The sequence below is a fragment of the Hibiscus syriacus genome, unplaced genomic scaffold, assembly GCF_006381635.1.
Source record: "Hibiscus syriacus cultivar Baekdansim isolate YM2019G1 unplaced genomic scaffold, ASM638163v2 tig00110402_pilon, whole genome shotgun sequence".
Lineage (NCBI taxonomy): Eukaryota > Viridiplantae > Streptophyta > Magnoliopsida > Malvales > Malvaceae > Hibiscus > Hibiscus syriacus.
This window is the reverse complement of record NW_024062722.1, coordinates 318,537-332,636: the sequence shown is the minus strand read 5'-3', so window position 1 is coordinate 332,636 and position 14,100 is coordinate 318,537. Positions and strand designations below refer to the sequence as shown.

The 14,100-nt window shown below is 33.1% G+C and overlaps 3 protein-coding genes across 3 annotated transcripts; 2 read left to right on the top strand and 1 right to left on the bottom strand.

Annotated features, from left to right (window-relative positions):
- Positions 1-1,511: 1,511 nt before the first annotated feature.
- On the top strand, positions 1,512-2,076 carry LOC120123674 (cyclin-dependent protein kinase inhibitor SMR6-like). The gene has a single exon (XM_039142513.1). The coding sequence runs from the start codon at positions 1,647-1,649 to the stop codon at positions 1,962-1,964; it is 318 nt and encodes a 105-aa protein (XP_038998444.1). The 5' UTR covers positions 1,512-1,646; the 3' UTR covers positions 1,965-2,076.
- A 3,648-nt stretch (positions 2,077-5,724) lies between these two features.
- Positions 5,725-6,368, bottom strand: LOC120123649 (40S ribosomal protein S17). Its single transcript, XM_039142491.1, has one exon. The coding sequence runs from the start codon at positions 6,288-6,290 to the stop codon at positions 5,862-5,864; it is 429 nt and encodes a 142-aa protein (XP_038998422.1). The 5' UTR covers positions 6,291-6,368; the 3' UTR covers positions 5,725-5,861.
- A 5,577-nt stretch (positions 6,369-11,945) lies between these two features.
- On the top strand, positions 11,946-13,059 carry LOC120123686 (LOB domain-containing protein 25-like). Its single transcript, XM_039142521.1, has 2 exons — positions 11,946-12,077; positions 12,584-13,059. The coding sequence occupies exon 2, from the start codon at positions 12,586-12,588 to the stop codon at positions 13,057-13,059; it is 474 nt and encodes a 157-aa protein (XP_038998452.1). The 5' UTR covers positions 11,946-12,077; positions 12,584-12,585.
- The last annotated feature ends 1,041 nt before the right edge of the window (positions 13,060-14,100 follow it).

The window sequence follows — 14,100 nt, the reverse complement described above, 5'->3', positions numbered from 1 at the left end:
AAAATTTATTTATATTTTCACATTGTTGGGGAGCATTTTATAACAATTTAAGAAGTTCAATTGTCAATTAATAACATTTGTTAAATTTGAAATTTATTTATACTTCTATATGGTTATTGATTTAGTGCCATTGTTTGTTTAAAGTGAGGTCTATTTTCGGCATATTTCTTTTGACCGATGTTGGCACCTTGCTCGTTATTCGAGTTTGTGCAGTTACGTTTGATGGTCTATCTACTTTATTATGATTCGTGTTCTTATGTTCTACATTGATTGTATTTAGGGATAGGTATGAGTCGAGTTGGGTCGGGATTTTGGTCCACCCGACCTGACCCGAGAACAATAAATCCTCCACCCGAGATCCGATCCGACCAAAACAAGATTTCACCAGACCCGAACCCGATTCGATATATAACTTAAAAACTCGATCCGACCCAACTTGAAATAATAATAAAAAAAAATATTCAATAAAAACAATGACTTAATTGAAAAAAATTAATATATAGAGAGATATTATTGTAATTATTCCTAAATATATAATTAAAATTATATATTTTTCGGGTCTGGTCGGGTTGGATATTTTTTACCCTAAACCCGACCCGAACATCACATTGGAAAAAACCGATCCGACTCGAACCCGATTTTTTTTTATAAAAAATGTTGGGTTGGGTCGGAACTCGTCGGGTTCAGATCTCATGCCCATCCCTAATTGTATTACATTCTTTGCCAGTCTTGACACGATAGTCGGATTTGCGAGTTCTTTCTGTTTATTGTCGGGTCGGGTCGGAACTCGTCGGGTTCGAATCCCTTGCCCATCCCTAATTGTATTACATTCTTCGCCAGTCTCGTCACGATAGCCGGATTTGCAAGTTCTTTATGTTCATATGTGTGCATGATTTTGCATTGATTTTATCCATGATTGTTTTGATTTGATCTCAAATTTTATTATTGTTAACGTAATATTCCGTTTAGAGAATATAATTTTAACTCGAATAACGACTCCGACCCGATCCGACCCATACATGTGTACGGAACGTCGCCGTGATTGCGCCCTTTATGCCATTACGCCGGTGATTGTGCCCTGACCGTGAGACCAGAAAAATCAATCGTCCAAACAAAAGAAGGGCAAAATCGTAAACTTCCACAAATCTCGGCGGGAAAAAGAGCCGTTGCTCATCAGCCTACCCAAATTTGGCGCCAAAAATAAATAATATTTCCCCTCGGGGTGCCCGTAAATATCCGGGCAGCCACCATTTCTCCCCCTTTAAGAAATCAAAAGCTTGGCTACAATCATCTCTTTCTTGTTTTCCCTCAGTTTTTAAACCTCTTTCCCCAGAAAAGTTTTCTGTTGATTCCCTTGAGAGAAAAAAAAGTCAATCTTTGGGCTCACTTTATTCATACAAAACACCTTTCCCCTTGTTTTTGATCTGTTTTGAGCCATCTTCAGGCTTGGGTTCCGAGAAAAAAACTCAAATCTTCGGGCTCATTTTATTCTTGTTTTTTATCTGTTTCGAGCCATCTTCAAGCTTGAGTTCTGAGAAAAAAACTCAATCTTTGGCTCATTTTATTCGAACAAAACTCCTTTCCCCTTGCTCTGCCTCTGTTTTGAGCCATCTTCAAGCTTGGGTCCTTTTGTTTTTGCATAAAAAATGGGGGTTTCCCAGAAACAGCAGCTGGATGGAGTATTGGATTCCGAAGGGAAGAAATGGATGATCGCCGGAATATCGTTACTAACTTCGTTGAGGCCAATAAACACGAAGCCGAGATCGAAAGAAAGCGAAGAAGAAGACGAAGAAGAAGAGACTTGTTCAACAACTCCGACTTCGAAAGAAGCAAAGATACCAGCGAAATTGGCGTGCCCTTTAGCTCCGAGTAAGCGTAGGCCTACCCTAAGATGCCATTACAATGGAGTTAGGGAGTTCTTCACCCCTCCTGATTTGGAATCTGTATTCAATCTCCGTCTCTGAGTTTGAAGAAATTTGGGGTTTCGTAGGTTAGCCAAAATAGCAGACAAGAGCTCAAGGTGTATAACGATATGATATTTTGTATGATATGGGTAGTGTAGTTTTTCTTTTTCTTTTTATTTAGGGTTCATCAAAATTTCTTGACTATCATACAATCTGAAAGTTTCTTGATTTAGTTCATTGTGTAATGGATTTATGTAACTTGTTTGTGATGCTTGAAGTTTATGAGATTATTGGGTGTATGTTCAAATGAACAAATTTCGTCACTTTTTGAAGGTTACACCTTTAGTAAAACGAAGAATTAACATTAAAAAATTCAAATTTCAGATGAAGTAAAACGAATAATTAACATTAAAAAATCCGAATTTCAAGGTATAAACGTTTCTATCTTGAGTTCTAATTACTTCCGACATTGAATTTTGAAGTCTCTCAAGTCTTTATTGCCATACATAATTTCAATATTGTCAAAGAATCTTTATTGCGATAGAAACTTTGAACTTATTCCAATTTTCTTTCATCTCTCCTTTTGTGACTGTACACAAAAAATACACACACGTCTAGTATACAAAAAGTCTTAAAGTTGCCCAACTATAATGTGAAGTCTGCCTTTGGACATACTAATTTAAAACTAAAGAAAGACAACTTAAAATATAAAAAAAAAAATTACAGGGTAAAGTGTACAAATAGTCTCCAAACTTTTAAGACGCTTATATATTTAGTAATTTAGCTTTTGAAACTTGCAATACAATCATCGAACTTTTCACTAACTTATATTCCTCCACCCAAGCCACGAACTTATCCTCTTCCACCCACGCAGTTCAGAGAACGGTAAAAGAAAAACGTAAGGTTTCATCTGATGATCAAAACGAAAACTGTCTTGGATTTGTAAACCTAACAATTATGAGTACAAAAAGATCATATAATTTCGGGATTTAATCCTTCGTCTGCCGTGAAAACCTTGGGTCCGGCATCAACTCCCGGCGTAATCTCCGGTACTTGTTGCTGCTTTCACTTCTGTACATTTTCGGCTTGTTAATGTGTGTTGGTCCGTTTTCTGGGCTTTTGGGCTATGCTACTGTTCCTGAATCAGTGTACCGTAGCTATGAGAATGACATTGGGATGATATTCGCTTTGATAATTCTTCTGCTCTTCAGGTCTTCTTCTTCTCCTGCATCTTGCTACCTTTTCCTTTACTAGTGAGGTTACTGCTAGTTTTTACTCTAGAAATGGTAGAGATGGTTGCTAGATTTTGGATAAAGGTTAAAGGATCTTAATTTTCATGTTAATGTTGTGTTTTTATGTTAAGTAAAAACTGGGTTTTCTTTCACAATTTTGGCTTATAGTTAGAATGGGTGTTTTTTAAGTCATAATTCTTTTAACTTAAGGGTTGTAATTTGCGTTATTCGATCGGTTTGTCTCTAGTCCTTATTTGGGTGTTCTGTTTTCTAATTGGTTGCTAAGTAGAAATAAGACAGTTTATTTTAAAATTAATTTGCTTCTTGGACAGTCAAAACTGGTACCATATGGAAATTGGTCATGGAATGAGAAAGCAAAGAAGCTTGATGGGGATAAGAAAAGATTTAGAAGCTTGATGGAATGAGAAAGCAAAGAATCTTGATGGAGATAAGAAATTGGTCATGGAAGTTGATTTAGTAAGAAGAAGAAAAAGCTGTCACGTCGAACAGAGAGTTAACGAAGGTAACTATGGGAGGTAACGACAGAAACCTTACTGAAAATGATCTAAAAGTTTGATGATTGTATTGCAAATTTCAAAAGTTAGGTGATCAAAATGCAAGTGCCCCAAAAGTTCGGGAACAATTTATAAACTTTACCCAAAATTATAATATTTTTGATTAAGTGCAATCCAAAATGTCAAACTTTTTAACATTTTTTATTGAATCGGAAATATTATAAATAAGATGAACATTTTCGTTTGTCAATCGAAAATGATATAATGAAGGTTTTACAATTGAAAAATATTAAAAAAATTAACATTTTAGATTGCTCTAATTGAAAATATTATTTTTTTATAACATTTTCGATTGTGTATTTCTTAGACTTTCCCTTTTCCCAGGCTGTTAAATATTCCTATCATATTCATGGATGCCTACGTACATACATACATAAGAAATTTCGATATAGCATTTCAAGTTTACGGTTCATATTCAAACAATTACTTCCATCCATACATGCATGCCTACATACATAAGAAATTTCGATATAGCATTTCAAGTTTATGGTCAAACACAACAGCATAGGACAGACCTGATCCAACACTTGCACCCAAGTACAAGTAACACAAGGTGAAATATGCTTTTGCTAATCTACCAATGCCAGTTCCGGTCCAAGGCCATATAAACACAGAGATACTACACTAAACCACATAATAAATCTTGTAACAAACAATCAGGTTTCGGATCAAAAGTAAAGCGTACAATATTCTTAGCATTATAAGTTCATAATCACTCACACACATACATGCACACAAGATTGGCTTTAAATCGAAGACACATATAGACACACATATAGACACTTCATCTAAGGGCTCGTTTCCAACCTAAAATCTTTAGGGTTCTTCTAAGCACTGTAATCAAACACACACAAGATTAGCTTTAAATCAAAAGCATCTATATACACTATAGCAGACCAACAATGGTTTTCCTGAGCACTAATCTAAGATATATCTATTCAAGCTGCTGGCAAAATAGAATCAGTTTGCATTCTAACACTATTTATCTCATAAAAGACAAATAAGATTTCGGATCAAAGGTCAAGTATACAATTTCTTAGCATTATAAGTTTATAATCACTCACAAATGCATGCATACAAGATTGGCTTTAAATCGAAGATACATATCGACACTTTATTTAAGGGCTTGTTTTCAACCAAAAATCTTTAGGGTTCTCCTATGCATCGTAATCAAACACACACAAGATTAGCTTTAAAACAAAAGCATCTATATACACTATAGCAGACCAACAATGGTTTTCCTGAGCACTAATCTAAGATATATCTATTCAAGCTGCTGGCAAAATAGAATCGGTTTGCATTCTAACACTATTTATCTCATAAAAGACAAATAAGATTTCGGATCAAAGGTCGAGCATACAATTTCTTAGCATTATAAGCTTATAATCACTCACACAAATGCATGCACACAAGATTGGCTTTAAATCGAAGATACATATCGACACTTTATTTAAGGGCTTGTTTTCAACCAAAAATCTTTAGGGTTCTCCTATGCACCGTAATCAAACACACACAAGATTAGCTTTAAAACAAAAGAATCTATATAAACTATAGCAGACCAACAATGCTTTTCCTCAGCACTAATCTAAGATATATCTATTCAAACATCCGGCAGAATCGAATTGGTTTGCATTCTAAGTTCTAACAGCATTTATATACATATTCAAATCCAACCATGATCAAGTAATTCAAAGATCAAAGAAAATAGGATAAAGTATATTACATGTCAGTGTATTGTGTAAAAATGGTATTTTTTATCAACGACCTTCCGAATGTTTCAAAACGATCATTAAATTTATCAAACAGTTACAAAATGATCTTTCAACTTATCAAACTAATGCAAAATAATCCTTCAACTTAACAAAATTCATTGTTAATTTAATATTGCAAGAGGCATTGACAATTAGAAATCGGAATAATCAGAATTGGAAATTCACCATTGCAATCAATCAACAGCTAAATAATGGCAATTATCAAATCCAGAAACTAAAAGTTCCTCATTGCAAACACTTAAAAAATAAAAGTGCATATAAAACTTAATAAATTCCAGTACACTTTAACATAACTAACATTGTTCAACCAAAACAAAACATTAAATCAAAAAACCATAACATAATTAAGGACCCATTGAATTGATGAACACTAACCACTTAAAACCTCCTCCCGGGTCCACCACCACCGCGGCCGAACCCGATTTGGGGAGCAACAGCAACCGGGTCAACCTTAACAAGCCCAGGGATATCAGACATCCCAAGAACCGAAAGCATATCGAGTGTTTCCTTGTCGACCTCGATTTGGTCGACCTTGATAGCCGATTCATCGGGGACGAAATCCATGCGACGCTCACGCTCTTCCTCTTGGAGCTTGAGGGAAATGCCGCGAACGGGTCCCTTCTGGATCCGTTTCATCAGATGGGTGGAGAACCCGGCGATCTTGTTGCGGAGCCTTTTCGACGGGATGATGGCGACTTCTTCGATGATCTTCTTGTTGGTGTGGAAATCCAGGGTCATGCGCGAGTAGTAGCGCTCGATCACCTGACGGGACGATTTCTTCACTGTTTTGGTACGGACGCGGCCCATTGTTTCGGATCTGTTGACGGCTCTACTCGGTGGCTACTGGAGCTTTGCGGGAGTGGCAACAAAATGAAGAGTTAGGGTTTTCTGAGTGAGAAATTATATATATATATATATATATATATATATATATATATATATATATATGGACGAGTAAATTGTTGGGCCCTTTCTCAATTCTAGTGTTAGTGTCCATGGGCTTTGCTTGGAGCAATCAAAGTGTTCTTCCCTAAATGTTTAATATTTTTTAAGAACCCTAAATGTTTAATCTAAAGATAAATTGTGCATTTAGTATTTAAGCTATCAATTTTAGTATCTAAATTTTTACATTTTTTAAAATTATACCTAATTTTTAGTTTTTATTTTATTTTATTTTAGTGCCCCACCACTAAAAATTTACGCGTTTAGTACCTAAACTATCATTTTTGGTCAGTTTTAGTACCTAAGCTTTTTTTCTTTCAAAACTTAACGTTTAATTTTGAATGGGGATACTAAAATAAAATAAAACTAAACTTTAGGTATGATTTCAAAAAATTAAAAGTTTAACTACTAAAACGAACTAAAATTGATAGTTTATGTACTAAATGTATAATTTTCTCTTAATCTAAATATTTATTGATCTTCGTATCATTCTTAAAAATTAAATAAATATTCAAATTTTGTAAAAAAAATCAATTACATTTATTTATCAAATCGTCATCTATCGTAAATTATAATATCAGTATCGTAAATTATCACATCAACATTATAATGATTAATAACGATTTTTGTAGACTAAAGAGTAAGTCTTTTTCAGTGAGACTCATGTAAAACTTATAATAAATATATGTCAATTAAACCTACAAAAATCAACACACCACCCTGCGTCTTGGATGATAGTTCCAAGAGTTAGGTTTTGTTTAGAAATACCTCTCTAATGAGCTTTTCGAACGCAAAAGCATTGTTTTTTTAGCTTCTTAGTTTGAGTCAATAAGCCCGTTTGAAACGTGAATTTTTAATTAAAAATGATTTGTTTGGAATTGTTTATGCGTTTAAAAAAGATTTTTGGGTCAAAAGCACTTTCATAAGCAATCTCAAACGACTCCTCAAAAAATAATCTTCTATCCTCTCTCCCTATTAAAAATGGACTTCTCACCAAATCTCGATGAGGGGGTTATTCTTTTTCCCTAATAACTTACGTGGCGTTCGAATCTCTTAGGGTGTGTTTGGTTGGGGGAATGTGAGATTCTCATGAGAATGGAATCCACATTCCCCGTTTGGTTGGCTGGGAATGTCATTCCCGGTAATCTTACATTATCAATAGTGAATTTTTTTGGGTATATTATCGGGAATGTCATTACCTCCCCTTCCTTAGGTATTGTTGGATTACCGGCGTTTTGGACTAAAATGCCCATAATTTTTTTTTCTTTCAAAAATATTCTTATTCTGTCATTGAATAATAAAAATTCTACGAACGTTAAATTACAAATTTATCCTTAAACTATTTTAGATTTACATAAAAAAGTCTATAATTAAAATTTTATATGAAGTTCAGGGGTTAAAATAAAATTTTACCCTTTCATTAAACCTTTTTATATTTTCAATTTTGTAAAAAAATTATATAAATCTTATGAATTTAATTTTTTTTAAAGAAAATATATAAATATTTTTCAACTTGTTAAAAAAATATATATAATAAGGACAATCTGGTCAAATATATATTCCAATAATCTTTTATTCCTTTAACCAAACATGGTAATCTTACATTCCTGCTAAACCAACCAAACACAAAATACAACATTCCAGTAATCCTATTCCCTGGTAATCTTACATTCCGTGAACCAAACGCATCCTTATAATTAATAATTCTTCATCTAAATCGAAAAGAATGAATTGTAACTGACGCTTATAGTTATCATTCATCTTATTGATCATCAATAACTTGACAAAAAGGCTTGAATAATGCTTGAAGAAAATTTATTTTCCCAAATAGTGCACCCGCCAAATTATTTCTCAAAATAGGGTGAATTCTATAGTGATGCAAGTTTCACAGGTGGATGACGGTGATGCAACTTTGTGGGGGGGGGGAAGACGGGAAATGTGTTGAAGACGCATGGTAATCCTCGGGTCTTCAGTTCAAGTGCTCTTCTAAATACTATGAATCTTTTTTCTCTTAGAAAATCTAATGATTATTCCTTTGATTTAATCCTGAATCTTTCCTTCTATTAATGGCTCTTTTAAACATTCATTGTATATATTATGATTAAAAGAGAATATTATAGAGAAAAGTAGGGATAATATCCGATGTTCAATATAATCATCATGATCGTATATGATATTAGATTGTCACGCGTTAATTAGATTTTCATTATTGTTTGTATCATGATTCACGAGTCAACTCAAGCTACAACCTGTATTGAAATATGATTTAATGCTTACGTCATTTTTTGTACTTTCGATTTATTGTGATCTAGTCGTAAATTTAATTTTGGTGGGTGAATTTTTCAGTACGAATTTTCTGTATAAACAATGATTCGAACTCAAGATCTTACAACAACAACAACAACAAAACCCTATTCACATATGCAATGGAGTAAGGGGGAGGTAGGGTAGTAGGCTACCCCCAACGTCAGGATTGAGAGCAGCTTCCGTGGAAGACCTCCGACAGGAAGAAAATTAAAAATAAAGATAAAATACAATGCATGTATAAATAAATAAATAACTAAATACATAGTTGAAAAGTCTTCCTATGTAGTCTTCAATATGCTCGTCTGTAATGGGGAGTAATCCCTGCAAATAAATCCATGCGTAAAAATCTCGAGTTCATGATGCTCAAGATCTTACTTAACCGATATCAAACTACTTATCACTTGAATTCACCCTATAGGTTGTTTAAAGGATAGGTTTAAACATGATAAGCATCCTTATATTATTCTAATAAAATTTATATTAAATATAAATAATTTTAATTTTGATTTAAATATTAATTTATATATGTAGTATACAATAATTTTACGATATGTTTTCGGGGTTTGACCGGTGTAATGGTTGATCATGTTTTGATATCGATATGGTGTACTTTTTTTCCTCTATTAGGTGCAGTGAAGTTTTTCAATGAGGCTCATGTTGTTGTATTGTTTTATATGATTTGTTCGATTAATATCATACGAAACTCCTCCTTTCAAAAAAATAAAGTAAACTATACGTTTAGTACATAAATTATTATTTTTGTTCATTTTAGTACCTAAACTTTCATTTTTTTAAAATCATACCTAACATTTAGTTTATTTTAATATCTCATCGTTAAAATCTTAACGCGTTTAGTATCTAAACTATCAGTTTTGGTCCATTTTAGTACATAAACTTTCAATTTTTTTTTTCAAAACTTAACATTAAATGTTGAACAAGATACTAAAATAAAACAAAAACTAAAGTTTTTAACGGTTGGGTACTAAAATAAAACAAAAACTAAATTTTAGGTATGATTTTAAAAAAATTAAAAGTTTAGATACTAAAGTGAATCAAAATTGATAGTTTAGATACTAAACACAACTTAACCCAAAATAATAATAATAATGATCGTATTGATGTAAGTCTGGGCAAGTCCAATACCTTTCTTTCACAAATCAAATTCAACATGTTTGGTTATCAAATCTCGTATTGTTTATATATGATTTTTTTTAAGTAGTTAAAAATAAATTTTTAAACATACATTTATTGAGTTGTTGGAGACAATGTTTATACATGTGTCTTGTTAGGGATGGCATGGGTCGGGTTGGGTCGGATTTTTGGTCCACCCGAGAGAACAAGGAATTCTCCACCCGAGATCCGACCCTACCCGACTTGCCCAAAACAAGATTTCACCTGACCTAATATATAACTTAAAAACCTGATCCGACCTGCCCCAAATAATAATAAAAATATTATTTTTATTCAATAAAAACAATGAATTAATTGAAAAAAAATAATATATAGAGGTGTATTATTATAATTATTCCTAAATATAAGGTAAAAATATATTTTTTTTGGGGTCGGATCGGGTATTTTTCACCCTAAACCCGACCATACCCAAACATCACATTTAAAAAATCCGACCGACCCGAATCGAACCTGAATTTAAAAAACGATCCGATCGGGTCGGGTCGGGTTCGGGTCTCATACCCATCCCTATGTGTTGTTGTTGTTGCTCTGCCGAAACCGTGCTCATGCAAACACATTCCTTACAACTGCACATGCCACTTCTTTTTAATGAAATTTATACAATTTTCAATATTTTTTATATTATTTTTATTTCTTTCATTTTGATCCTTGATTACACAAATGTTAAAAATTTCATCCCAAAAATATGCCACATTAACAAAGACGTATCCTACAAAACGTGACTTTTGAAAAGCGCTTCCTATGTGACGCGGTTTAACTAAAAATGGTGATATTTTACTAAATAATTTTTTAGAGTACAAGACCTCGGTAGTAAATGAATTATTGTTATTCCTTGATGTCCTGGGTTTGAGCACCAGGAATGCCAGAGGTGTGAGCGTTCAATGTCAAATGGTTGATAATTATCTTGGAACAGATTGTAAATTATAATTTATCAATAAATTAACAATTTAAAGGTTAATTTAAATATGTTAAAACGTTATTGAATAATTTTAAAATTAGTGTGTATATTTTAGTGGAGATAATAGTAAGGTATAATACAATGAAAATTGAAGATCAATCTTTGGAGGCGATATTGTTGACAATGGTGCAATTAAAAATATGAGAAAATTAAATTATAAGTTTTTTAAATACAAAAATATAATTTCATTATTGTTTTAGCTTAACATTATATAATTGTTGATAACACATACAACCCCAAACATGTATTATAAAAATTCCATGCATAATTTAAACAACAAAATAAAAATATAATAATACATTTAAATTCTAAATCTTAAAATTTAAATCTAAACTCGAAATAATCTCAAACCTCAAAATCATTGAAATACTATACACAATTTAAATATAATAAAGTGCATAATATGAAATAAAAAGGTAATGATAAATTTAAATCTTAAACCCTAAATTTAAAATAACCCAAAACCTTAAAATCACTAACCTAAGGCTTTGTTTGGAGCGCAAAAGCACCGTTTTTCCAATTTATTGAGTCGATAATAACTTTTTAAACGTGAATATTTTTGTTAAAAATAACATGTTTACAAAATTAGCTGACCCTTATTCCCATATGTAATGGGGTAAGGGGATGTAGGATAGTAGGCTGCCCCTAACATCAGGTTGAGAGTAGCTTTCGTGGGAGACCTCCGAATTATGAATTGTCTTCCGTGAGACTCGATCCCACGACCACAAGATTAAAAGCCTTGTGCTCTACCAAATGAGTTGGACAGACAATTAAAAAATAACATGTTTACTATTACTTTTAAGTTTCAAATGAATTTTTCACTAAAAATAATGGATAATTATTCCCCGACAACTCCTAATACAAACAAAAACACATGTTAAACTAACCCTATAAGTACATAGCCAGGGTGATGCTTTTGGAGCCCCATTTATCACACCAATTTGTATCTTTTGCCTTTTTTTCTACTGCTTCCATTGTTTTTTGTCTGAGAGAGAAAATGCCCTTTGGGTCACTTTATTCCTTTTCTTTCCTTACCTTAGTCCTCCATCTTCCTGCAAATTAGGGTTTCCTCTTTAAAAACACCCTCTCCCTGTCATTAACAAACCCTAATCTAAAGGAACTTAATCCTTCTCTGGGTGCACAGTCTTTTTCATTGGGACAAACCTATCAAAGGGGTCAAAAAAACAAAAAAAGAGGTAAGCCGTAAGCCTTTCCCTTATATATAGTCTTTTTTTTCCACTTTAAGGTCTGATCAATCTTCTCCGCTACCAAGAATTTCAAGACAAAATCATTTTTTATTGTGTGTTTCACCTTTTTTGCATGAGAAAACAAAGATCTAACATGTTGGAAGATTGGGAAATTTTAATATATATATATATATATATATACACGAATAAAACTCTTTTTTATCACTGCGGTCCCTGGATAAATTACCGAAAAAGCTGCTTGGCAGGTCAGAGAAAAAGCTAAACTTGTTGAGAAACAAGATGACAGCAGATAGTGTTTTTCTCCAAGAAATTTTGATCTATTTCATAAAGACAATATATATATATACAGACACATATATATATATGTGTGTGTGTGTGTACACTTATAACTTCACAGTGAGAAACTATAATGCTTGATGGATTATGCAATTGATCTCTAGTGAGAAACTATAATGCTTGATGGATTATGCAATTGATCTCTTGTTGCAGAGAAGAAATGGCTTCTTCTTCAAGCTATTCAAGTTCGCCATGTGCAGCCTGCAAGTTCTTGAGGCGAAAATGCATGCCGGACTGTGTTTTCTCACCGTATTTCCCGCCGGAGGAGACTCAGAAATTCGTCAACGTCCACAAGGTGTTCGGTGCAAGCAATGTCAGCAAATTGCTCAACGAAGTCCCGACTTATCAAAGGGAAGACGCCGTGAACTCCCTCGCTTTCGAAGCCGAAGCGAGGCTGAAAGATCCGGTTTACGGCTGCGTGGGAGCGATCTCAGTGCTACAGAGGCAGGTCATTAGGCTCCAAAGGGAATTGGATGCTACCAATGCTAACTTAATCCGATACGTCTACAACGAGATGCCGCCACGGCCGCCACCGCCGCCGCCGGCTGATCAGCAGAGCTATGGGTTTTGTTATCCCTATCAGTGGACTGACCCTAACGAAGACAATGAGGGATCAAACGGTGGGAATATGTAAGCTTGTTGGGTTCATGTATAGTTCTAGTATGTAAACAAAAAAATGATTTGATTGCTCTAGGGTACCTTTTTTACTTTATGGGATTTTGATGACATATCATGGTATTTTATATGATATGTCATTATTCAAATAGCTGGTATTTACATGTTAGTCTCGCTTGTAGGTTATGCTTGGTTTGTTGGAGGTGTTATTTGTTCCTTCCAATCAGGTCTAATGTTATCTAGGGGAGGTCTGAAAGCTTTGTATTTTATAGCGTGATAGTCCCTCGGGGTGTCTTTGTTACCTAGTTAAGAGTACTCTTTTCCTCCACGTATGATTAGGGAGGTTTTTAACGAGGCTTTTAACTTAAATTTAATTCAATTAAAAATATTATTTCTGATAAAAAATAAGCCGGTTAATGTTTTAATATTTAGAAATAACTTCAATGATTTGTTCAAAAAAATAGTATTTAACTCTTGTCAATATTGCTCTTAGCATTTTATTACTTTTGTGTGAAAATGATATCTACATGTGTATATATATATATATAGTAGGATCCTATTACACAATGTAATTTTTTTTTTAGTTTTATACAGATTTAAGATCGTTGGATGAGTGAAAACGGATAATTGAGTTTAAAAGTAGGAAATGTGAAAATGTTTTTTTTCTCAGCAAAATATTTTATTAATAAAGAAAAGACCAAAGTTGTCATTAAAAACCTCCATAATCCTATATGAAGGAAAAAAGTAAAACACATGAAGATGTTTACCAGAGAAAAAAATGAGTTAATCTCAGTCAACTATTTTAACTTATCTAACAACGATCCTAAATCTGTGTAAAACTAAAGACCTATAAATATATATATATATATATATATATATATATATATATATGGTTTTGAATCTACTCACACTGTGTAAAATTCTTTTAGTTTTACATCTTTTTAGGACCGTTGGATTAGGGATGCACAAAGTCAGATTTAAATCCGATCCAGATCGGATAAAAACCGATCCTGTTTTTTCACCTAGCCAAAAAATCGAATTTTAAAAAATCGGTGTCGCA

Bases quoted from the DNA above. Each gene is read 5' to 3' on its own strand.
- LOC120123674 (XM_039142513.1), top strand. From the start codon at position 1,647: ATGGGGGTTTCCCAGAAACAGCAGCTGGATGGAGTATTGGATTCCGAA.
- LOC120123686 (XM_039142521.1), top strand. From the start codon at position 12,586: ATGGCTTCTTCTTCAAGCTATTCAAGTTCGCCATGTGCAGCCTGCAAG.
- LOC120123649 (XM_039142491.1), bottom strand. From the start codon at position 6,290: ATGGGCCGCGTCCGTACCAAAACAGTGAAGAAATCGTCCCGTCAGGTG.